This window comes from Lampris incognitus, chromosome 3 (assembly GCF_029633865.1).
Source record: "Lampris incognitus isolate fLamInc1 chromosome 3, fLamInc1.hap2, whole genome shotgun sequence".
NCBI lineage: Eukaryota > Metazoa > Chordata > Actinopteri > Lampriformes > Lampridae > Lampris > Lampris incognitus.
Genome location: NC_079213.1, coordinates 29,814,480 through 29,840,801, shown reverse-complemented (window position 1 = coordinate 29,840,801; position 26,322 = coordinate 29,814,480). Strand labels below are relative to the sequence as shown.

At 50.6% G+C, this 26,322-nt stretch overlaps 1 protein-coding gene across 2 annotated transcripts; it reads right to left on the bottom strand.

Moving 5' to 3' along the window:
- Positions 1-3: 3 nt before the first annotated feature.
- itfg2 (integrin alpha FG-GAP repeat containing 2) lies at positions 4-26,322 on the bottom strand. Of its 2 annotated transcripts, XM_056276281.1 has the most exons (13): positions 26,090-26,322; positions 25,866-25,961; positions 25,734-25,775; positions 25,433-25,610; positions 25,198-25,337; positions 24,468-24,622; positions 24,242-24,336; positions 24,020-24,073; positions 21,473-21,564; positions 19,642-19,759; positions 18,304-18,477; positions 15,076-15,199; positions 4-483 (listed from the first exon to the last, which is right to left on the bottom strand). In XM_056276281.1, the coding sequence occupies exons 1-12, from the start codon at positions 26,183-26,185 to the stop codon at positions 15,114-15,116; spliced, it is 1,326 nt and encodes a 441-aa protein (XP_056132256.1). In that variant the 5' UTR covers positions 26,186-26,322; the 3' UTR covers positions 4-483; positions 15,076-15,113. The 2 variants fall into 2 exon arrangements, with proteins under 2 accessions (XP_056132256.1, XP_056132255.1); XM_056276280.1 differs by lacking the exon at positions 4-483 and having other exon boundaries at positions 15,049-15,199.

The following is a 26,322-nucleotide window of genomic DNA, read 5'->3' as shown; positions in this document are numbered from 1 at the left end:
TGTTGATGGCGTGTGTGCGTGTGATGAGACCGTGTGTATGCGAGTCTGTGTGCATGGCCGCGTGCGTGCACGTGTGTGTGTGTGTGTGTGTTTGCTTGCACGTGTGTGTGTGCCGAGTGGGGCTCTTATGTTTTGATATGGCTGGAGTTTCACATGGGAAAATTAGGAGTCGGTTTCGTCAACTGTACCAATCTCAACAGCTCCTCCACCCGAGCTCCGGTCGCAAGAAGCTGCCAAGAGCCGACCCCGGCTGCCTTCCCTCGTCTCCTTCAGGAGCAGTAATCACTAGGTTCGGGCTGCGTTTCGTGCCAAGGTGCTCTTCTATTTTTGTTGAAGCATCGTCCCATTAGTTCAGGAGATCGGCTTTCTTTGTATATTTTCTCTCCTGCGCCGTTTCGCTGATGTAAGTTCAGTCCGACACGTCGACTTTGCTGATTTGGTCTTTTATGAAGAAGTGCTGACAGGGAATTAGTGGGCACAAGCCTGTAACAAGAGAAGAAGAAGAAGAAGAAGAAATAAGAAGCTGCTATGGTCTCTTCACCACGGAGCCAGCTGACTCGCTCCTCGTGGCGTGGAGGATCGAGGGAGGCCTCAGACGGGATGAACCGGCCGCCGTGGGCCGTGCCGCCACATCCGTCAGACCGCCCCCACGTGGTGAACACCGTGCATAATCCGCTAACGTTCTGCTCCTCCTTGACGTTTCTTGTGACCCTCATACGCTGTTAAGAGGGAAACTGATGTATGACAGAAATTTATTTTTGGTGTTACTCTTACTCCCAACAGGATTTTCTCTGCCTATTAAAAAATATGTATTCTCGCTAACTCTGTTTGGGCGTGTTTTTTAATTTCAATATTCATCTGCACAGCGCGAGGCGGCGATTATCTTAGTATTATTTTTGAGCCGTCCCGGTCGCTGCTGCGCCCCCCCTCTGCCGATCCGGGGAGGGCTGCAGACTACCACATGCCTCCTCCCATACATGTGGAGTCACCAGCCGCTTCTTTTCACCTGACAGTGAGGAGTTTCGCCAGGGGGACGTAGCGCGTGGGAGGATCACGCTATTCCCCCCAGTCCCCCCCCCCCAAACAGGCGCTCCCGACCGACCAGAGGAGGCGCTAGTGCAGCGACCAGGACACATTCCCACATCCGGTTTCCCAACTGCCGAAACCACCAATTGTGTCTAGGGACGCACGACCAAGCCGGAGGTACCACGGGGATTCGAACCGGCGATCCCCGTGTTGGTAGGCAATGGAATAGACCGCCACGCTACCCGGACGCGATTATCTCATTTTGACATGCAGCGAGGCTAATGATGAGGGGAGGCCACTTGACGTTCAAACCGATTGTGGATTCACTCAAGTCAGATTCGTCTGCGTGGCCCTAAGTCACGATGTAGTCCCAGGGGGCTTTGCAACACAATTACAGTCTGTGCAATGAGCGGCACCGCCTATCTTTAGACCCTCAAAGAAATGAGGAAGTATGATGGGAATCATCAGCATCAGGTCTGACAGAGGCATCGTCTCTTGGGTGACATTTGAGTATCTGCAGCCTGCCAGTGAGTTCCCTGGCCTTCGCAAGCCCAATGTCCATCTGCCTTCTGCTGCTATATAAAGACCCCTGTCATGTCAGTGAAGAGAAGGCAGATGTTCCCACAACACCGGGGCTTGAGGGTCTTGGAGGGCTGACTCATTTGACTATATATATATATATATATATATATATATATATATATACACAGACACACACAGCCTTTGTGTGTTGTGACAATGACAACCGAACAAAGACCTTAGTGGTGCAAAGCTAAAATAATACCGGCGTCTCTTGTTCCATGACACATCTGTGTCATACTGGGGTTTCATTTTGCGTTAGAGATGGACGCTTTCTCAGATCTGCGGTCTGCCTAACTCTCATCGGGGGTGCCTTGCAGAAGCATTTTAGGTGGTCTGGTGCCGTGGGAAAGCTGCTCGCCCCAGTAGGCCAAAGCACACAGACAGGATATTACAGGAAGAGTGAATCACTGTTGTGGTTACACCGCCCCGAGCTGCCTCCCCGGCACGTTCAAGCCACTCCCCCAGCTCGGACCTGCCGGAAACATCCGAGCGCTCGGCTCGCGCTCTGAGACGAGCGCTGCACTGCACCAGGTGTTTGCCATCATCCATCAGGCACACCTGTGGCAATCAGGCAGCCTTCTACAAAAAGCCTCCCAGAACGTCTCTCAGTGCTTCGACGTACTGAACCCTGCGGTGAAGTTCTGATAAGCCCTCCAGCGTTCCTTGCTTTCTGTTTATTCCCCAGTGTCTTATCTTCGTGTCTCTGTTTCCTCCCAAGATTCTCCCTCCGCGATTTCCACGGCTCCCCGCGTCTCCCTCGTCCCCAGCGACCTTCACGTTTCTCCCCGGACCTCTCCTGCGATCTTCCCCCTTGTCCCTCTACCTGGACCCCTCCTTTCGGACTCGACTTCCCGGATCTCGGACCTGGACTTTCTCGGACAACCCCTCTTGGATCACGGACTGGACTTTCTCGCCAGGTGCACGCACATTTCTTCAACACCTTCTGGTCATTTACATACCGCACCACACATTGGCTATAAACACTCACTCATGGTTATACACGCAAACCACGGGACACCACACATAGTTTATTCACACATCCCACTAACAGAACGCCTTTTTTCACCATACATTTCCCTCCCACAATAAAACCCCCCTTTGTAGACTTGGAAGTCATCTCGTGTCTGTCTGTCTTGGGTTTCGCCACACGGGTCAGGTTCTGGTGCGCGAGCATAACGGAACGTCGAAGCCATTATGGACCCAGGCAAACCCAAGGAGCGGACGGTCCCTGTGACGCCCCTGAGCCCCGTCCCCCTAGAGGCAGTAGTAAGAAGTCACAGTTGCCAACTTGCCTCTCTCTGCTCGGAGCTTACTACTGCCTTCACCCGTGTCACCGGAGAGATCAGCGATCTTCAGTCCGGCTCCCAGGCCGCGACGAGCACGGTAGATGCCCTCACCGCGCAGATCGCTGCACTCTCCACAGCGGTCTCCAGGATGAGCGACCACCCTGCCCTGGCCTCGGTCTCTGCCCCCAGCTCGGCCTCCGGTTTCCCCGTTCCTGGTCCCGACGTTCCCCCTCCGAGTCAACCTCCCCTGCCCCAAGGCCTTCGGTGGGGAGTTCGAGCTGTGCAGGGGTTTCCTTGGTCAGTGTGAGCTCCTGTTCAAACACCAGCTAGGTATAGGACAGGAGAGACCAAGGTACCCCTTGTCATGTCCCTCCTCACCGGCAAAGCCCCCAGCTGGGCCATAGCGGCGGTAGGCCATACCGAGCAGCTCGCCTCGGACTATGGTGCCTTCCGCCGCGAGTTCAATCTGGTGTTCGACCACCCAGCTGACGGGCAGGACGCTGCCGGCCGCCTCCATTCCATCCAACAGGGAGCCAGGTCGGTGGCAGAGTATTCCCTGGAGGTAAGGATACTCGCGGCAGACAGTGGGTGGGATGACACTGCGCTCAAGAGCGCGTACAGGAGGGGGCTGAGCGAGCCCATCAAAGATCTTATCGTTCGGGACCGCCCTGCCTCCTTCAACGAGCTCGTCGCCCTCCAGATGGACGAACGGCTGCGGGAGCGGCGCCAGGAACGCGCCCCGCGCGCTGGCCCCTCCCATAGACCAACCCCCGTCCGTCCTACCGGTGCCTTCCCTGGGTCAGCGTCCCGTGGGGGCTCTCCACCCTCACACTCCCCCTCGCAACCCTGGGTGGCTTCTGGATCCAGGCCGGAGGAGGAGCCCATGCAGTTGGGTCGGTCACGGCTCCCGCTGGAAGTTAGGGAGCAGAGGATGCATGACCACCTCTGCCTCTACTGCGGGAGGTCGGGCCACTATATCAAGGCCTGCCCGACTCGCCCAAAAAGACCCGGCTCACTAGTGAGGGGTGTCAGTGAGTCTGACGACCCTTCCTCAGCCCCAGCCCAAGAAGGAGCACAACCACCTTTTTCCGGTCACTCTCACCTGGGGTAACCGCTCACTGTCTGTTGGTGCACTCCTGGATTCGGGGGCGGACGAGTGTTTGATGTGCACCTCGCTGGCCCGGCAGGCCGGCATTCCACTCGTCCCCCTAGACACACCCCTCACAGCCCAAGCCCTAGATGGACGTTCACTTGGTAAAATCACACACAGCACTGCTTCCCTCACCCTCACTCTTTCGGGTAATCACGTGGAAGCTATCCGTTTCTTGGTTTTGCGCGCCCCTGGTGTTAGGAAGACCGTGGTTGGAACGGCACGATCCCTACATCTCTTGGTCTACTGGGCGGATTTTGGGTTGGAGCGTTGCGTGTCATGCCAACTGCCTTCGCTCCGCCCACTCCCCGTCCAGCGGCCTCAGACCCGTGCCTCCTCCCACGGATCTCACTGGTGTTCCTTCCATTTATCACGATTTAGCCCCTGTATTTAGTAAAGAGAGTGCACTTTCCCTCCCCCCTCACCGTCCCTATGATTGTGCCATAGATCTCTTTCCCGGGGCCGCCCTTCCCACCGGTCGGTTGTATAACCTCTCCGTCCCAGAGAAGGAGGCTATGCGCAATTATATCAGAGTCCCTGGCCTCAGGAATCATAAGGCCCTCGTCTTCCCCGGTGGCGGCGGGCTTTTTTTGTGGCAAAGAAGGAGGGCAGCCTGAGGCCTTGCATAGATTATCGAATGTTAAATAATATCACGGTGAAAAATAAATACCCACTCCCCCTTATGAGTTCCACGTTCGAGCCACTCACTCACGCCACGGTGTTCACGAAGCTAGACCTGCGCAGCGCGTACCACCTGGTGCGCATCCGGGAAGGGGATGAATGGAAGACGGCCTTCAACACCCACCTAGGGCATTTCGAGTACCTCGTTATGCCCTTCGGCCTCACCAACGCCCCGGCCGTCTTCCAGGCATTGGTCAACGACGTGCTCCGGGACATGCTGAACACGTTCGCGGTGGTGTACCTGGATGACATACTCGTGTTCTCCAGGACTGAGGAGGAACACCACCAGCATGTCCGCCTGGTCCTCCAACGGCTGCTGGAGAACAGGCTCTTCGTGAAAGCCGAGAAGTGTGTGTTCCACTCCGCCTCCGTGGAGTTCCTTGGCCACATCGTGGAGAAGGGGCTCGTCCGCACTGACCCCAGGAAGACCCGAGCGGTGGAGGAGTGGGCACGGCCCACCAACGGGACGCAACTCCAGCGCTTCCTGGGGTTTGCAAACTTCTACCGGCGCTTCATCAGGGGGTTCAGCCGTGTGGCCGCCCCCCTCACTGCACTCACCTCCAACCTCCGCCCCTTCTCCTGGACCTCGGAGGCGGAAGCCGCCTTCTTGGCCCTGAAGAGGCTGTTCACAATCGCTCCGGTGCTCGCCCACCCGGACCCGTGCAGACAGTTCATCGTGGAGGTGGACGCATCGGAGCCGTCCTCTCCCAGCGGTCGGAGGAGGACCAGAAGATCCACCCGTGCGCCTTCTCCCGGCGTTTCAGTCCTGCGGAGAAGAATTATGACATCGGCAACAGGGAGTTGCTGGCCGTCCACGCCGCCCTAGAGGAGTGGAGACACTGGCTGGAGGGAGCAGGGCAGCCGTTCATCGTATGGTCCGATCACAAAAACCTGACCTACGTACGGACGGCTAAGAGGCTCAACCCCAGGCAGGCGCGCTGGGCTCTCTTCTTCAGCCGGTTCGACTTCACCCTCACCTACCGCCCGGGCACCAAGAACGTCAGGGCAGACGCCCTCTCCCGTCTGTTTCCCGAGGGGTCCCCTGACGCCCCAGACACCATCCTTCCCCCGGCCCGGGTGGTGGGCGCCGTCACCTGGGCCATCGAATCAGTGGTGAGAAGGGCCCAGCGCGCCCATCCCGACCCAGGCAATGGACCCCGGAACCGGCTATTTGTGCCTCCCTCTGCCACTCCAGCCATCTTGCCTGCCACCCCGGTGTCTACCGAACGGCGGCCTTCATCCGCAGGGGTTTCTGGTGGCCCACCATGGAGGCAGACACCAGAGAGTTCGTGGCAGCCTGCACCACCCGCGCCCGCAGCAAGGCTCTCCATCGCCCTCCAGCAGGTCTCCTGCGCCCCCTTCCTGTCCCCGGCCGACCTTGGTCCCACATTGCCTTGGACTTTGTAACTGGCCTCCCCGTGTCCCAAGGCAATGACACCATCCTGACCATTGTCGACCGGTTTTCCAAGGCCGTCCATTTTGTTGCCCTCACCAAACTCCCCTCTGCAGCCGAGACGGCGGACCTTCTCGTCTCCCACGTCGTCCGACCTCATGGGATTCCCCTGGACATTGTCTCTGACCGTGGTCCCCAGTTCACTTCGAAGGTATGGCAGGCCTTCTGTAAGGGGATTGGGGCCACGGTCAGCCTCTCCTCCGGGTATCACCCCCAGACCAATGGGCAGGCAGAGCGGGCCAATCAAGCCCTGGAGGCGGCTTTGCGTTGCGTTACCACCAGCAACCCCGCCTCCTGGAGCAAGTACCTGCCCTGGGTGGAGTACTCGCTCAACTCCATGGAGAGTTCGGCTACCGGTTTGTCCCCCTTCGAGTGTTCCCTGGGCTATCAACCCCCTCTGTTCCCCCATCGGGAGTTGGAGGTAGCGGTCCCGTCCACGAGGGCCCATCTCCGCCGATGCCGGCGCGTTTGGAAGACCGCCCGGGCCGCTATGTTGCGAGCTACAGAGCGGGCCCGGCGCAGCGCCAACCGGCGGAGAGTGCCGGCCCCAGCTTATCGACCTGGCCAGAGGGTATGGCTCCTGGCTCCCCGCTACGTCGGTCCCTACACCATCGACCGCATCGTCAACCCTTCGGCGGTGCGTCTCCATCTCCCTACCTCACTCAAGATCCATCCCGTCTTCCATGTCTCGCGCCTCAAACCGGTAGCCACCAGCCCCCTGTCCAAGCTCCTCCACCCCCCAGGGTCCTCGACGGTGGTGACATGGTCTGGGATGTCGACCAGCTGCTCGCCGTACGCCGCCGGGGGCGTGGGTACCAATACCTGGTGGACTGGGTTGGCTATGGGCCCGAGGACCGCAGCTGGGTTCCCCGGTCCTACCTGGCCGACCCCGCACTCCTGGAGGAGTTCTATCGGGCCCACCCCAACGCCATCGGACGGTCGCCCGGTGTCTCCCGTAGGAGGGGGGGTCCTGTTGTGGTTACACCGCCCCGAGCTGCCTCCCCGGCACGTTCAAGCCACTCCCCCAGCTCGGACGTGCCGGAAACATCCGAGCGCTCGGCTCGCGCTCTGAGACGAGCGCTGCACTGCACCAGGTGTTTGCCATCATCCATCAGGCACACCTGATGATGAACTGTCTGCATCAGGCACACCTCCCACAATAAAACCCCCCTTTGTAGACTTGGAAGTCATCTCGTGTCTGTCTGTCTTGGGTTTCGCCACACGGGTCAGGTTCTGGTGCGCGAGCATAACAATCACAGCGGACCTTGTTGCAGAAAGTACTCATAGTCCACCCCACCTTCGTTTAGACGCCTCCACTCACCCACATCCTGTCAAGGCTGTGGTGTTAACGCAGCCGGTGTGAAAGTACAGTTTGCCAGGTCTCTTAACAGTGAGCCCACTCACACTTCACAGAATGGGTGACTAACTCACGTACACATGTGGGCCATGCACGACAATGCTGATCTTGGTTTTGTCTCTGTGGCCTTGAGGTTGAACTCGAGCTAATATCCAATTCTGTTTTATCACCGAGCAGTGCTATGAGGGAGCATCACACACAAACACACACACACTACGTGAAGAGATTTCTCAACCTTGATCTCAACAGGGCAGCACAGATAGGAGGGAGAGACACTCCGCAGCAGGAAATTAATAAACACAATCTGCAACTACAGGAGCAAACAAACACACCGCAATCTCTCTCTCGCTCTCTCTAACACATAGCTAAGTTATGAGCACAAGTCTGTCACCAAAGAAAACACAGAGGGGCATGTGGGTAGCGTAGCAGTCTATTCCATTGCCTGCCAACATGTGGATCGCCGGTTCGAATCCCTGTGTTACCTCCGGCTTGGTCGGGTGTCCCTACAGACATAATTGGCCGTGTCTGCGGGTAGGAAGCCAGATGTGGGTATGTGTCCTGGTCGCTGCACTAGCGCCTCCTCTGGTCGGTCGGGGTGCCTGTTTGGGAGGGGGGGGGGCTGGTGGGAATAGCGTGATCTTCTCACGTGCTACGTCCCCCTGGTGAAACTCCTCACTGTCAGGTGAAAAGAAGCGGCTGGCGACTCCACATGTATCGGAGGGGGCATGTGGTAGTCTGCAGCCCTCCCCGGATCGGCAGAGCGGGTGGAGCAGCGACCGGGACGGCTCGAAAGAGTGGGGGTAATTGGCCGGGTACGAATTGGGGAGAAAAGGGGGGTAAAAAAAGGCTTACGATTGTTTTTCACTTTTATAATTTTGTTTATGATTTTTGAATAGGTTGCAATTTCACATAGGTGGAAGAGGAGTTCTGACATGATTTATCTTAGTTTCTTTTACCCCCCACATAAACCCCCCCCCCCTGCCATTTCAACAGGGGTATGTAGACTCTACAGCCCCCGTATGCCCAGCAGACACGAGGACAAGGCGGAACTGGGTGCCGTTCATCAGCCGTGTCACTTCCAGGAGGCGGCTGCAATAAAGGCCGTCTGAGGTCACGTCAAGCCCCTCCTTCAGAGGCTCGGAGTCTAGCCCCTCCTTCAGAGGCTCAGGGTCTGCTTGTCTGTCGGTCAGGATTAGATCCACAGCCGCGCCACCAAGGCCGAGCATGCGCACCGGGCACACAGCAGGGCGCTCGTCTCCGCTGGCACACAGCTAGCAGTACCGCGGAGGATCGGCAAGCGATTAGTCTGCGGACAGACGGGCTTTTCTGCAACAGAACACAGCCCCGGTCCTTCCTAAACCCGCCCGTGGCTTATGGAAACAAGTGAAAAGCAGTGTGGTTTAAATTTCATGACCGTCTCGGCCTCTGTGGGTTGCATACTAGCATACTGCAGTTTCAGGTGGGTCAGGAAAACCATGTTACCCAGAATTACTGCTAGGTCAGAGGATGGGAGACACATTTCAGACCTGCCTTTCAAGCACCAAATGTGGCTTGCTAGCTTATACAGTAGATGGTGCTCACTTGACAAACAAACACATATTGTTCAGCTGTCACCTTCCACAAACAGGTCGAAGGAGTCAGCCATGTCGGCAGCAAATTGAACGATAAGCTTCTAGGTCAGCGGTCGGGAACCTATGGCTCGCGAGCCATATATGGCTCTTCCGGTGACGGCATATGGCTCCCAGACAATTTTGAGTTGAAAAAAATTTTTTTTTTCAAAAAAATCAATTTGGAACTGATTTTGAAATACTTGTGATATTTCTTAATAATACTGTGTCATTTTAAAGTAAACAGAAATTAGTTTTGAAGATAAATTTCACGGGTCACGGGTCACCCGTGGGTCGGGTCGGGAACCAATGGCTCGCGAGCATGTCCGGGTCATTGTAAAGGTGAAGAAATCAATTTTATCAGATAGCCAACTAGTTTATCCGCTTCAACCCTTGTAACGGAAAAGATGGCGAAAAGAAAAAAAGACGATGATTACCGTGCATTCCAGGCTGCGTGGACAGAGGAATTTGCATTTGTGGAGAGAGCAGGATCTGTGGTATGTCTAATATGCAATGATAAAATTGCATTGATGAAACGGTCAAATATAAAGCGGCACTTCGATACGCACCATGCTTCATTTGCATCGAAATATCCAGCGGGGGACAGCAGGAAAAGGGCATGCGAGGAGCTACAGCGGAGAGTGCAGACGAGTCAGCAGCAACTACGTGTGTGGACCAAGCAAGGTGACGGGAATTCCGCTAGCTTTGCGGGGGCTTTGGCAATAGTAAGGAATGGAAAGTCATTCACAGATGGCGAGTATGCCAAAACATTCATGCTTGATGTGGCCAATGAACTGTTTGATGACTTCCCAAATAAAGACAAGATAATCAAACGAATAAAAGACATGCCCCTGTCAGCAAGAACTGTGCACGATCGTAGCATCATGATGGCAAATCAGGTCGAGGAAACACAAATTAAGGACATAAACGCCGGGACATACTTTTCTCTCGCGTTAGATGAGTCAACAGACGTTAGCCATCTATCTCAGTGCAGTATCATTGCCAGGTATGCTGCAGGTGACACTGCGTGAGGAAAGCTTGGCTGTTTTGCCAATGAAAGGGACAACAAGAGGAGGGGATTTATTCACGTCTTTCATGGAGTTTGCTAAAGAAAAAAAACTACCGATGGATAAACTTATTTCTGTCTGTACTGATGGTGCACCCTGTATGTTGGGGAAGAACAAAGGATTTGTAGCGCTTCTCCGTGAACATGAAAAGAGCGCCATCCTAAGTGTTCATTGCATCCTGCACCAGGAGGCGCTTTGCGCTCAGACGTGTGGCCAGGAGCTTGGCGAGGTGATGTCTCTGGTCATTCGAGTGGTCAACTTTATTGTTGCCCGAGCTTTAAATGATCGCCAGTTTAAAGCTCTGTTAGAAGAAGTTGGGAATCATTATCCCGGTCTGCTTTTACACAGCAACGTGCGTTGGTTGTCAAGGGGGAAGGTGCTCAGCCGTTTTGCAGCTTGCCTGAGTGAAATCCGGACTTTTCTTGAAATGAAAGGCGTCAAGCATCCTGAGCTAGACAACACTGACTGGCTCCTGCAGTTTCACTATCTCGTGGACATAACTGGCCATCTGAACCAGCTCAATGTGAAAATGCAAGGTATTGGAAATACAATCTCATCCCTTCAACAAGCAGTGTTTGCATTTGAAAGCAAGCTGGAAGTCTTTCTCAGGGACATTGAAACAGGTCGTCTTCTGCACTTTGAAAGACTGCAACAATTTAGAGATGCATGCTTAGCAAGTGACTCCACTCAACATCTGGATCTCCAGCAGCTAGCTGGCTTTACGTTCAATCTCCTGCAGTCATTCAAAGCACGTTTTGGAGAATTTCGTGCGCGCACTGGTCTTTTCAAGTTCATCACTCATCCACATGAGTGTGCAGTGGACAAAATCGACCTGACATGCATCCCCGGGGTCTCTATCGGAGACTTTGAGCTGGAAGTTGCTGACCTGAAGGCATCAGACATGTGGATGAGTAAGTTCAAGTCACTTAATGGAGAGTTGGAAAGTCTTGCGCGACAGCGAGCAGAGCTGGCGAGGGAACACAAGTGGACAGAAATTAAAAATCTTCAACCTGAAGACCAGCTGATTCTTAAAACTTGGAACGAGCTTCCTGTGACATACCACACAATGCAGCGTGTGAGTATTGCCGTATTGACCATGTTTGGCTCTACATATGCATGTGAACAGTCTTTCTCGCATATGAGGAACATTAAGACCAACCTACGCTCACGTTTAACTGATGGAAGCCTCAACGCCTGCATGAAGCTCAACCTCACCACGTATGAACCAGACTACAAGGCCATCAGCAAAACCATGCAGCACCAGAAGTCGCATTAAAAGTAAGACATATTTAATTTATTATACGTTAGAAATACTATATGGCTCTCAATGAAATATATTTAGAAATATTTGGCTTTTATGGCTCTCCCAGTCAAAAAGGTTCCCGACCCCTGTTCTAGGTGGATAAGGGACCTTAAAGATGTGATGGCAGTCTGGACAACTGACCTTCTCACACAAAAACTGTCCGACTACCGACCGCTGTGCACATATGAAGGTCCGGGAGAACAACTCCCCAAACATAAAGTGAGGGTTTTAGTGGGTGGCTGCATAATGTGCTTTGGCTGTTAATTTTCAACATGACATGGATTTTCTGCAGTCGGCGAGAACAGCATTTCCTCCGGCAGATTAAGAATCAAGTCGGGCAGAGCTGAGCTCTTAATGCTGGATCAAGTCGCAAGTCGCTCCCTCCGTGTGCGCTGCTGAGGCTTTATTTACAGCGGCAACGAAACCACAGCAAATCCCCCTTTTTTCTGCTGCAATATCTGCACAACAGTTAAATGTGAGTCAGACTGTGTAATGAGGTGTAAAGAGATGTGCTGCGAATGTGGTTTCCATCTGCAGGCTGAAGGAGGGAAACTCCCATAGTGCATCACGCGTATTATGGAGCGCATGTGTGCCGTGCACGCAGTACTCACTCCTGGAAGGGCAAGGAGTGTGATGGCATGCTGCCAGGTTATACAGGCCATTGTGGGGCGTCCGGGTAGCGTAGCGGTCTACTGCGTTGCCTACCATCACAGGGATCGCCGGTTCGAATCCCCGTGTTACTTCCGGCTTGGTCGGGCATCCCTACAGACATACACAATTGGCCGTGTCTGCGGGTGGGAAGCCGGGTGTGGGTATGTGTCATGGTCGCTGCACTAGCGCCTCCTCTGGTTGGTCGGGGCCCCTTTTCGGGGGAACTGGGGGAATAGCATGATCCTCCCACGCGCTACGTCCCCCTGGCGAAACTCCTCAGTGAAAAGAAGAGGCTGGCGACACCACATGTATCAGAGGAGGCATGTGGTAGTCCGCAGCCCTTTCCGGATAGGCAGAGGGGGTGGAGCAGAGACCAGGACGGCTCGGAAGAGTGGGGGTAATTGGCCAAGTACAATTGGGAGAAAAGGGGGGGGGGTAAAAATAAAGGCCATTATGATGAGTGTGCTACTCAGAAGAAAAGTGCCTTGAATTATCATAGGTGTGCTTTGCAGGCATCCCGAGCTATGTTATAGTGCAGGCCTTACATGCACCAAATGGTGAACTCAAAATGGCTGTTTTTCATTTTCTGTTTCTGAATACATTATTCTACTTAGTACTGGAAGCATAAGAAAAATATTACTTCATAACAAACGAGAACTATTTCGCCCCATGTGACTGGTCCTGGCTGCAGGGTGGAAGCGGCTGCTGTAGTGCTGCACATGCTTTGTATGCCATCTCTAATGATTTAATAGCGTTAAGTGGCGAACCTCTAATTTGCTCCTGGTTTTTCCAATACGGCCAACTGAGACTAAATGAGTCAACCCCAAGCCGAGAGCCTTTAGCTTAGAACAAAGATGCCTGCATACACAAACACAACAATAAATGTTGCAACGAACCACACAGTACAACAACAGGAGGTAAGAACTAAAGGCAGAATCCGCGGTGGCCAAACTTCCCCAAGGAAAAATTCGTTTCAGGGCATGAAGCAAATCGACAGCCTAATTATTACGGGTAAAGTCGTGATCAAATTGCACACACAAACACACATGAAAATGCACACACAACACACACGAGCATGCACATGCACACACAGACAACTTGCAGCAGGATACTGGCAAAGCCATTATCTCCGTGTGGTCATTTCCCAGGGTTAGACATTTGCTGGATCTTTATCCGCGATGTCTTATATGGCCAGTTTGTGCGCTTGGGGGAAATACCAGGGCAAATGTCATGGTCACACAGGACCCATCACTTCCAGCAAGGCAGAACGTAACAGGGGCTGATGTTCTCTCTGGGAAATAATATGAAAAGGGGACAAGACACGGAGTGATGAATATGCACTTACTTACAAGTCCAAACACACACACAGAGGCCGGCTAAAGGTCCGGGTAGAACATATGGGCTCCATAGGAACGACGAACAAACATGTCACCCGCTTGTCCATGAATGGTCCTAAATACTCAAGTCCGAGCTTAGCCCACAGGAATGCTGACCACTTACAAGCACAAACAACTGCGTCAGCCCAAGAATGTGTTTTGCTTTCTGCCATGAAACATTAACAGCACTGATCAGCTCAGCCATGACTCTGAAAACATACACCGAGAGAAACGACCGCTTCACCTATAAATATAGTCGACCATTTCTTCCCCCTTTTTTTTGCAGCTTTTTCCCCCCTTTTTTTTCCTCCCCAATTGTATCCGGCCAATTACCCCACCCACTCTTCCGAGCCATCCCGGTCACGGCTCCAGCCCCTCTTCTTTTCACCTGACAGTGAGGAGTTTCGCCAGGGGGAAGTAGCGCGTGGGAGGATCACATTATCCCCCCAGTCCCCCCCCAAACAGGCGCTCCCTGACTGACCAGAGGAGGCGCTAGTACAGCGACCAGGACACACACCCACATCCGGCTTCCCACCCGCAGACACGGCCAATTGTGTCTGTAGGGACGCCCGACCAAGCCGGAGGTCACACGGGGATTCGAACCGGCGATCCCCGTGTTGGTAGGCAACGGAATAGACCGCTACGCTACCCGGACGCCCTAGTCGATCACTTCTGACCATTGGAAAATGAGCAACTGGACAGTCTTGCTGAATCAGAACACGGTGTAATGTTGAGTTCACATCCTGGGTCGGATGTAGGGAAACGGATGGCAGCAAAACAAGCTCATCTGTCAGTCCGTCAGTCTGTGAGCCCGCATGACACCATGTCCTGCTGGCACAGCCTCTAAATAGGAGCACAGGACAGATGAGAGGCTGTGGCCTTCCATGACACCTGAGCCTGGTCGTCGCCTCAGGCACAAACAGCCACTCCTCCTCTCTCTCTCTCTCTCTCTCTCACACACACACACACACACACACACACACACGCACACGCATGCATTCACACGTGCATGCACACATGCACACACAGAGCTACAAAGACAAACGCAGACACGGCTACAAAGACACAAAGACAAACAGCTCATCTATATTACATTAGCTGCATGGAGCTAGTGGTTATAGGATCCTCCCATTGGAGCAATGGGTAAGTCCCCTGAAGGATGCAGCGTCCTCCTTCTGGACACACTCGCATCATGTAGAGACTTACACATCTTGCCGCTGTGCACGTCTTGTTATGTAACAAATGCCGCATGTTACGTAACGTTTTGAAGCTCCGAATCCGAGGAGACGCCGAGAAGGTTGCAGGCAATCAAAAGTAGCCACTTAATATTTGGCGGAATGGGCCTTTTTAGATTTGCTCATCAGAGCTGTCTGATAGGATGGATATCACTGACAGGTGCAGAGGATGGGATCGCATGGCGGTGGCTAGACAGCAGATGAGAAACTCGAACCTGTTGCTTCTTCCTACAGGTTGCACCAATGACAAGCTCGACCGCAGGAGAGACATGGACACAGTTTTTATTAACAGAGTATTTACATGTCTGACTGTCGGCAGGAACCTGAAGACAGCATCCGTTAATGTGCATCGCGGCGCTTCATCTGTGCGTCCTTGTAGAGCAAATCTGTCACCAGCTCTCTTACTGCCGCCGTGTCCTCAGCATCTGTAGGGGGGGGGGTAAACACAAACATGGTAGTGACCTTTGACACGGGACACCTACTACATGACCTGGCTAGCCCAATGGCAGCCTTTAGAGAGTGGTGATTGCTGGGGCGGGCGCTGTGCTCCTAACGGTCCTGAATGGCGCTGAAAACAGATATAATGACAGATCATGGACGAGACTGTGCTTGTCCTTACTTGCGTCTGTTCAGAATAAGAATGAGCCACATCCAGCTAAGTGATGCAAATCTCCCGAAACACGCGGGAACAGCACGCCCAATTAAGCTTGTGGAGAAAAGCGCTGCTAGAAAAGGATATTTATTCAAAGCCATAAATAAAACATGCAAATGAAAAGTTAACAAACAACACTATTCGTGTGCATAACGGCATTCACCTAGCTGCCTTCCATTCTGTGGTAGAAGCAAATGTGTTATATGGCTTGGCACACCGTTTATAGAGTCTAGGTAGGGGGAAAAAACCACAGCAGAAGAGAAACCTGCCACAAAGAACTTGCTGTTCAGTAAAGACAGCAACACCTTTGTTGCATTCAGCGTTGTGGAAAAAATGATTAGCACCAAGTGGGGAAGCAATAGCACATCATAGACCTGGCTCTTTCTCCTTTCCCCCATCTCCTCAAAGAGTTTACTAGTCGAGGCTTTGCAACTTGGCTGTTGAGATTGCCATGAAAGTGCATCCACGGTCATACGTTCTTTAAGCATACATTTCCATTGTGTTGATGAGATCTTGACTGATTGTGCTAAGACTGGGCTGTGGGTGTCCGGGTAGCGTAACGGTCTATTCTGTTGCCTACCAACCTGAGGACTGCCGGTTCGAATTCCTGTGTTATGTCCGGCTTGGTCGGGCGTCCCTACAGGCACAATTGGCCGTGTCTGCGGGCGGGAAGCCGGATGTGGGTATGTGTCCTGGTCGCTGCACTAGCACCTCCTCTGGCCAGTCAGGTGAAAAGAAGTGGCTGGTGACTCCACATGTATAATCGGAGGAGGCATGTGGTAGTCTGCAGCCCTCCCTGGACCGGCAGAGGCGGTGGAGCAGCGACCGGGATGGCTCGGAAGAGTGGGGTAATTGGCCGGGTACAATTGGGGAGAAAAAAAAAAAGATTGGGCTGCGATTTGACATATATGCGATTTTGTGCAAAAACCACAGAGACGGTGATAACCAGTCTACAGTGTAAACCCCCCTCACGTACGGGGTTTTTCCTCTACATCTACTAAACGTTCTTCCCTCTCACCTTCCATCCCCCTTTCTTCTTTCTTTCTGTAACTTTTGACTTCCCTTCCTGTAATATTCCCCAGTAGGTTGGGCAATAGAGCTGTGTAATCATGGCCATGGGGGAAACCCACCAGGACTGCAACTGGTGGCTGAATTATTTCCACCAGCCTCAGGACACCATTCTCATGTCACCTGTTAAGGTTTAAAAAACAAACATTTGAAGCCCACACTTTAGCTGCCACCTGGTGGAGTTAGCTGTTGACCCACGGTAGTCTAGTAAATCCACATCTGTGTCTAAGGAGATGATTATTTCCTCTCGCCAAACTGGTTTGCAGCCGCCCCACTTTAGAATGACCAGTTTCCAGTGTAGACTGGTTTATATGGTCAGATTCAGGGTCCATCAGAAACTACTAGAGTATATTGTACGCTGGATTTAACATGTGCACAGTGCAGAAATTGAAAGAGAAATTTCCAAAACACATTGGGTAACTACTGGGTAAATACCGTGAATACTGTAAATACTGTGACACAGAAAATCAGAGACACTATCACTGTGGGCATACACTGATTAAATGATCAATAATGAGCTGGCGAAACACTGCACCCGCCATCCTAACTGATGCTGATTGGCCATACGAAATGTGCGTGTCTGATTATAATTGGTTCTCCTCTGTGAAGAGTGAGTGTTTTGTCAGGAGGGTTGCATTTGGAAAGCCCTTGGACAGATTGTCTGGCCAGCTGAGACACAACTCTCTAGAGAACGGGAGGACATAATGTATGAGAGAGAGAGAGAGAGAGAGGGAGGGAGCAAGAGAGGGAGAGATCCTACGTTTCAGAGAGAACCGTGCTGGCGGATTACAGGCCCTCTAAAAATACTTGGGTCTTTTTAGCCCCAGTTGACCGACAGGCCCAAGATTTACATTCGCTTATAAGAGGCTCTCTGAATTAGTTTCCCCTCTGACAAGCATGGTCTTCTTTTCCACATCACTGTAATAGTGTGTGTGTGTGTGTGTGTGTGTGTGTGTGTGTGTGTGTGTGTGTGTGTGTGTGTGTGTGTGTGTGTGTGTGTGTGTGTGTGTGTGTGTGTGCGTGTGTGTGTGCGTGTGTGCGTGCATGCTTGCAGCTTGTTATGGGTTAAGGGTTTCTTGTAAAGCCCAGCAAAGAAGCAGGATCTCTGGTGCACGGTTCAACAGGGCCATTTCTCCTTCTCACCTTATTTCCTCAGTATTTTCAGTTTCTGCATAGCGCATTATGACTGAACGGTTGGGAAACAACATGAATGCAAATAGTGCACTGCATTGTCAGACAATATCAAGAAACATAACATCCATCTATCCATTATCCAAACTGCTTGTCCTACGCAGGGTCGCTGGGATGCTGGAGCATATCCCAGCAGTCATTGGGCAGCACGCGGGGAGACATCCTGGACAGGCCGCCAGCCCATCACAGGGCCAACACACATTCACTCCTAGCGACAATTTAGTACAGCCGATTCACCTGACCTATATGTCTTTGGACTGTGGGAGGAAACCCACGCAGACACGGGGAGAACATGAAAACGCCACACAGAGGACGACCCCCAAGGTTGGACTACCCCGGGGCTCAAACCCAGGACCTTTTGCTGTGAGGCAACCCCGCTAACCACTGCGCCACCTAACACATGAATTGTCTGATATGAAAATGGGATGCTCCAATCAAACAATTCCCCCGCACCACCAACTCCATGTTGTTATATAATAGTGTCCTCACAGAGTTTTTGAATTAAACGTTGCAGCTAGAACACGGCTAAGAGTCTACTGAATACATGCAAGTGAATAACTAGCTAGTGTAGAGACTGCCCCCCAGTGGCTCCCGCATAGCGCTGGTTGGAGAACTCACCCACTCCCAGCTGTTTCAACCGGTCTCTGAACTCTGGTTTCTCCTCCAGGATCCGCAGCAGGTTGGTAGGCTCCATGCGCTCCAGCTTCACCCTCCAGTAGACATAGATCTTGTGGTTAAAGCTGACATACACCAAGCATGGGCTGTTCTTGCCCTCCTTACAGGTGTACTGCCCTGCATGACAACAGCAACAACAATGTCAATAAGAGATGTATTTATACTGCAATTTTCCAAAGAAAGATTACAAAAACCAGTGAAGCACAATACACTATATGAAACAAGAGTAAAATGAAAACACAAATGACAAAAAAAGGCACACAGTAACATATATTATAATGTGTAGAACAAGACACAAATAGAACAGCAATAAAACACAAACACATTCTACCTGTATACTTGTGTTGAATTACATAAAACCTAGTTTGCAGAAATGAGTTTTTAACTGTGGTTTTATAGTTGGCACCGGGCTCGCAAGTCTTATTTCCTAAGGGAGAGCTTTCCATAAATGAGAGCTTTGACTGCAAAAGCCTCATCATGACCATAAAAGTCAATACAGACATATATATATATATATATATATATATATATATATATATATATATATATATATATATATATATATATATATATATATATATATATATCTTCCATCAGCAACACGCACGGCTCTTTGATATTGGAACTACAATCCTCCCGTGATGAAGTAATCTAACATGTTAAAGGCAATTTAGACTGAATGTGCAGCACTGTGATGGAGAGCGCATCCCAGAAACCCCCTGTGGTGCCTGAGGCCTAATGAGCAGCGCAGTGGCAGAGGCAGCCTTCACACACAATGGAGGCACCAGAGCTCATGCGCCCTCATGCTCACACAGAGTGGGGCAGAGAGTGACGGTGTCGGTTGGGGGTTTGAGGCGGGGCAGGTGACTGAGTGCACAGTGATGAATGTTTTCACACACTCTGGGTGCAGAGAAAAGATAACAGAACCCCAAGCGGGGGTGTGGAAACAGAGTGCAAATATCAAGTTGGGATAACATCTCTAATCCCTTTGTCTTCCACTTAGGGCTGCATAATATTAGCACCATCAGTGACACCAGGATCTGGGGAAACAGAGGAGATATTTGAGAAAGAGGTGGAAAAACATGGGAGGAAGAGCGTTGACTGCGTGAGTTTGCAGCTAAACGTCGCCATCTTGTGGTGACACAAGCCGTGTACGTGTTCTCTACCTGCTCCATTTCTACAGCCAATCAAACTGCGAGCAAATTCAAGTTAAGCAAAGTGAGGAGAAGGACGTGACCACAAACCAACGTGGGGCCATGTGTTAAGTCCCCCCCCCCCCACCTGCACAGAAGGCATTCACATTCTCATCGAACTGGAAGCGGACCACCATGCGGTTGTGGTCGATGATGTAGGTCTGGCCATCCCAGGCGCACGCCACGACCTCCTCCCTGCCGTCCCCCTGGAGACACATGCAGAGCACATAAGAACCAGGGCTGCAGGACATACGGTTTCAGCATCGTCATCGCAATGTGCGCACACACAATAGTCACATCGCAGGACGTGTGATGTGAAGTAACTCAAACACACCATGTTGCAACTTTTTACTGCTTGAAACAAAAGGAAAACTTGCACCATTCTCATTTTCCATGACTAATCTACAAGAGAAGTCTGTCTGATATAATGTGATTTACTCCGATTTAAAGGTTTTTGGATACACTGAGTATGTTGCGAGTGAGTGACCGGTATCAAATAACCAAAGCTGGCCCCGCTATTCAGCGACCACAACCTGAAAATGAGCGAGGAACAGGAGAAAAACACCAAAAAGGAAGATTTAGTTGCAAAAGTAACAGTATGGATTTTTAAAATTTCAAATGACCCCCCCCCTTTTCCTCCCCAATTGTACCCGGCTAATTACCCCACTCTTTCGAGCCGCCCTGGTCTCTGCTCCACCCCCTCTGCTGATCCAGGGAGGGCTGCACACTACCACATGCCTCCTCCGATACATGTGGAGTCGCCAGCTGCTTCTTTTCACCTGACAGTGAGGAGTTTCACCAGGGAGACGTAGCACGTGGGAGGATCACACTATTCCCCCCAGTTCCCCCTCCCCGCTGAACAGGTGCCCCGACCGACCAGAGGAGGCGCTAGTGCAGTGACCAGGACACATACCCACATCTGGCTTCCCACCCGCTGACACGGCCAATTGTGTCTGTAGGGATGCCTGACCAAGCTGGAGGTAACACGGGGATTCGAACCCGTGATCCCGTGTTGGTAGGCAACGGAATAGACCGCTATGCTACCTGGACGCCCATTTCAAATTATCTTTAAAACCAGGTTTTTTTGTTCTTCTTTCGTTCATTGTTGTTTTCATTTTGGTGAGACTATATATCATGAATTTTGGACCGTGCATATTTTGGAGCATTTACTTCTAACCTGTGTCATGTGCATCCGTCCGCTGTTGAGCCATCTCTTGGCCCTTTCAGACACCACACGATTTGAGCTGTGCTCACCGCTGGCATCAGTGCGCATCTGACTAGGTGTTCGGGGAAGTCGCAGAGGACGGAGCCAACCAGGCAAACTATTCTAAACTTCTAGCAGGACAAGTTTGTCATGTTGTCTACATATAAGCAGCATAAACTTGTGTTGTACAATTGCTGCACTGCACTCGTGTTTTGCTCGATGTGCTGCAAGGCACCAGGAAATAATAGGTTTCAAAGCTAAGCGGTGCCGTTGTCATGTTGTGTCTGCCTGCTGTGCACCGGGCGCACACATAAATTTTCAGCTCTCATGGTAGGATGGCCACATATTTACATATATACATATGTATATACATTTACTCCTCAACAAAAGCCAAAATCTCTACAATTCAGCTTTTATTATTATTAGTATTATTATTTTCTATGCAGATGCACTCCCCTACAAAATCGCCCCAATCATTCTAGAATGATCAATACTTTCCAAATACAGCTATTCAAGTGATCTGGCAAAAATTCCTGTATCTTTTTCATATCACAATATATATCACAGAAACAAAAATATCGTAATGTGAGATTTTTCCCCAATATCGTGCAGCCCTAATGAGAACCCAGCCCCACGCATGCATATGCACGCCATCAGCCTCAACCCACACATATTTCTCACACGTTGATGGAGATGTGAAGGCACACCAACTCACAGTCACGTCCAGCTTCTGCAAGGCAAAGAGCTGATGATCAACCTGCACCGACCACAGCAGCTGCTCCGAACTGTCCATCAGCTTCAGGGTTCCTGCAACACGCGGAGACAAGAGATTAACTGCCAGTGTTGACAATATGGTGCAGAGTACAGACAGAACTTATTATTCCCCCCAAAAAGGCAACTGTACATGAGGACTGAATAGATGTTGTTGTAAAAAAAAAATTCTGAAGATCAGACTGTAACACAGAAGTATGATGTGGTTCCCATGACAACAGAGATAATATGTATGAAGGGCTGCTTTTTTTTTTTTTTTTAATAGTTGAGTCAGAAATTTCATCCAAAGAAAACCATGAATATGGGGGTGACGGTAATCCATCATAACAGCCCACATAAGGCTAAAAACAAAGGGCAATGACACAGTAGGTTAAACCTGGCTCTTCACCAAAATGCATCTCAAAGCCCTCCACAGACGTCACACTTCAGGATGATGCTATGCATTTGCCTAAACTACAAAATTTCTAGACAGCTTTCCTAACGATCATCAATTGTTCTTTAAAAATATAGTTGAAATAAAGCTGGCGGCACGGTGGCGCAGTGGTTAGTGCGGTCGCCTCACAGCAAGAAGGTCCTGGGTTCGAGCCCCGGGGTAGTCCAACCTTGGTGGGTCATCTCGGGTCGTCCTCTGTGTGGAGTTTGCATGTTCTCCCCGTGTCTGCGTGGGTTTCCTCTGGGGGCTCCGGTTTCCTCCCACAGTCCAAAGACATGTAGGTCAGGTGAATCGGCCGTAATAAATTGTCCCTCAGTATGAATGTGTGCGTGTGCATGTGTGTGTGCCCTGTGATGGCCTGGCGGCCTGTCCAGGGTGTCCCCTCTGCCTGCTGCCCAATGACTGCGGGAATAGTGTGGTGGCCAGTGATAGGCTCCAGCATCCCCATGACCCTGAGAGCAGGATAAGCGGTTCAGATAATGGATGGATGAAATAAAGCTGCTTACATTTCATTTACCATTTTATAACAATTTATTTCATACCAGACCTAACTGGTTTACACAGGTATGTCGAAGTGTCTTGGAGGAAAGAGATTAAGAGCGTGCATCTGCTCGCAATGAGAGATAATAATCCTATTAGCTCCAGCTCGTCTTTAAATATTGATGGTCTCTCCAGCTGCTCCGGCAGCTGTTGCCAATATCTGCTCCATGCAGGGGTGCTTACTGTGCCTGGTAGATACTGGCCTTAGTTAGCGTTGTGTAGGGTTTACCATTAACATCTCTGGTTCTCATTATGTATTGCTGCCTCCAATGTAGCAAGACAACGCAGCAATGTAACAAGCCACAGACACCTGAGACTTGTTAATGGTCTGTGCACCACTGGCCGCGGCTCAATCTTTGTACTACCAAAAAAAATCTCTCCAACCATGTAAAGGTTTTTAAACTCCAATTCATGAATTCTTCAATCCAGTTCAATTATTCATAATAACTTTTAGTAGCTATTTGTTCATTCATTCATCATCAGCCGCTTCTCCGGGGTTGGGTCGCGGCGGCAGCAAGCTACGTAGGGCACTCCAGATGTCCCTCTCCCCAGCAACGCCCCCTAGCTCCTCCTGGGGGATCCCAAGGCATTCCCAGGCCAGATTGGACATGTAGTTCCTCCAGCGAGTTCTGGGTCTACCACAGGGTCTCCTCCTAGTTGGCTGTGCCCGGAAAACCTCCAAAGGAAGGTGCCGGGAGGCATCCTAATCGGATGCCCGGACCATCTCAACTGGCTCCTTTCGACACGAAGGAGCAGCGGCTCTACTCCAAGCTCCCTCCGGATGTCCGAGCTCCTCACCCTATCTCTAAGGCTAAGCCCAGACACCCTACGGAGGAAACTCATTTCAGCCCCTTGTTTCCGTGATCTCACCCTTTCGGTCACTACCTAAAGCTCATGACCATAGGTGAGGGTTTGAACGAAGATTGACTGGTAAACTGAGAGCTTTGCCTTCCGGCTCAGCTCCCTCTTCACCACAACGGTCCAGTACAACATCCACATTACTGCTGATGCTACACCAATCCACCTGTCAATCTCTCGCTCCATCCTACCCTCACTCGTGAACAAGACCCCTAGATACTTGAACTCCTTCACTTGAGGCAACAACTAATCCCCAACCCGGAGGGAGCAGTCCACCATTTTCCGGTAGAGAACCATAGTTCCGTAGTTATTTGTGTTAAAAAAAACATCTCTAACACTGACACTTTTTTACACTGAGTACTATCTCAATGAAATTGTCCATCCGTGCTTTTTGCCTGAATTCATAAAGGCTGCATAGCTGTACACATGCGCTGCACAGCCATGTCTCCTATGAGGAGTTTGTCTGTATACTGTGCCTACATGTCACCCTGAGCACCGGGTTATGTTCCTGCTAAATGTGAGTGGACACTGCAACAGAATCTGATTCTAACCACTTACGTGCCGTGCCGCCTTTCATATTGTTACTACAGATATGAAGTGATGTCAATTTAAAAACACAGATTCACTGCAGTGTGACAGTGGTTTATCATCTTTACTCACCATCCAGAGTGCAGAGAGCAAAGAGTCCACATCTGGAAGATTCCTCTTTTGACCCTGTGGAAAAACAGAAATTATATGATATATAAATCATCAATTAATGTATTTTGAATAGAGGTTACACTTCCTTATCTTTATCATGCAACTTGGGAGTTACTATTTAAGAGTGATGGCTCTTCTCATAGTGGTCAACGTGAGTAACTGAAACGAGGCTTATATTACTACCTCTGCTTATGCTTCCTATTAGGTGAGTAGACACGTTTTTGTTATGTATCCGCCCAGTGGTAAGGTGGAGAATTACATCTCTGGAAGGCCCCTCACTGTAGGGGGGGAGGAAAAAAAATAATCAAAAAACATGGCTACAGTAACAAATCTTTTCACAGATTTTGAGAGCTGCCTACGTGCACAAGGGTCAATTGATTTATAACGTGGTTAATATAACAATTTTTACCCCCCAGGTGTGGCAGGGGCCTCTTCCCCAGAAGCAGCTCCGGTGGCCCCATGTTGTGTCCAGGAACACAGCAAGATGGCATAGCCACAGCCTGGCTGGGACACTATAAGCTCTGGTAATCCCTCTGGACTTGGGTTCACTGACAGACTGTCCACCTACGAAACAAAGGACATCATCACAAACTTGGATCCGTCTTACTGTAGTAAACTGTGATCCAATGTATGCATCTATACTTTATTCCATAAGCGGTAACTGAACTGTGTTAGTCTTCCCACGAAAAGCAACTGGACTTCATTCAATAAATACAAAAGCTGTGACATAAAAATTATGGCTAAACATGCAAGTTGCATGCATGTTCAAAACCAAAATGTATAACATTTAGTTTAACTCATGTTCGGACCATAAATCATGCTAGCTCACTTTCCCTTTCTCCTAATTCATGAATAATGCTAGAAAAGAAAATTATTACGTAGTTTCACTATTATAGCATTAATAGCTACTAAATAACCATTGCACAAGAAACTGAGTGATAATAGCAAACATTTGCAGATTCTACCTACTGCTGTGACAAAAGTGCTTTCTGTGGTGTATGAAATTAAATGATGTGTCTGCTCAAATTTCAATGATGCTGTACCTAAGAGAAGAAAAAAAATACTTCTTAATCATAGTATTTACCGGGCCTCTTGCATACCATTATGGTGACTGGGATTAGACCTAATGCTAGCCATACCTGTCCCTCCAGAAGCCACTTCTTGAGCAGCACCAGCTGTCCGGATCCCACGTCTGAAGACTCGGACGGCTCCTCCCATCGAAACGCTCGCACCACACGATCTGTGTAACCCACCACTAGCTCGCTGCGACCATCACCATCTGCAAATACACGTGTATACTTTATACCCCTCGGATCCAATTCATGGAAACCATACATTAGATATCGGCCTGAATATAATAATGCCGGAACATACCAATATCACTAATGAGGATTACTTTGGTGTTGGCAGGAATGTGCTGGGTGAAGAAGGGCCTCTGGTCATCAGGGAACTGGGCTTCATGTTGGCTAGATGAATCTGGTTTGCCAATAGCAGCCCCTGTCAGGTCAAAGAGGTGAAACCATCCCTCTGCACCCACAGCTACCACAAAGTTCTGACAAACAGGAGACAATGATGGATTAGATCACAAAATTCATGGCGGTGGAAATACACAAAACCTTTCTTGAAGTTGAATATTTTGCATCCACACACTCATCACATCGGTTTGGAGTGTCACCTTTCCTTTGTTGCAGACATCCCCAACGGCAACACATGTCAGCTGGAGCACCAGGAGAAAAGACACACGATTAGGGAAATGAGCTGAATAGAGAAACCATCAAACTTTTTTGCATCTCTCTTGACTACTGACCATCCCCACACAGGTCCTAGTGATCCGGGGTTTGGAGTCGTCATTTTTATACACGTACAGCTTTCCACTGGTGTCGCCCACGATCAGCTCGTTCAACTTCAATGAGGGGAGACAAGACAGCACGTTTAGCCACCACGAGAAGCTTCCGCTTGCTTCCTTATATTCTAGTCAGGGGACGGCCCGGTGATGGTTAATCCAAAAACCTTTAAAAAAAATCTAATTACCGAGTCATTGTCTGCATCTCCGAGACATATTGCATGTGGAAACAGAGTCCCTGTGAAATCCAGACTAACACGCTGAACGTAGTTTAGGGACCGCATAACTAACTAGACTACTAGATTTAGTGAGTCAGGCCAGCAGTTACCCCACATCGGTGGAGGTGATGATGTAGTACCGTTAGTTATCCGTAGTTACAGTATCTAAATTTCCCCCGACGTCTGCAATTCAACGCCGTACT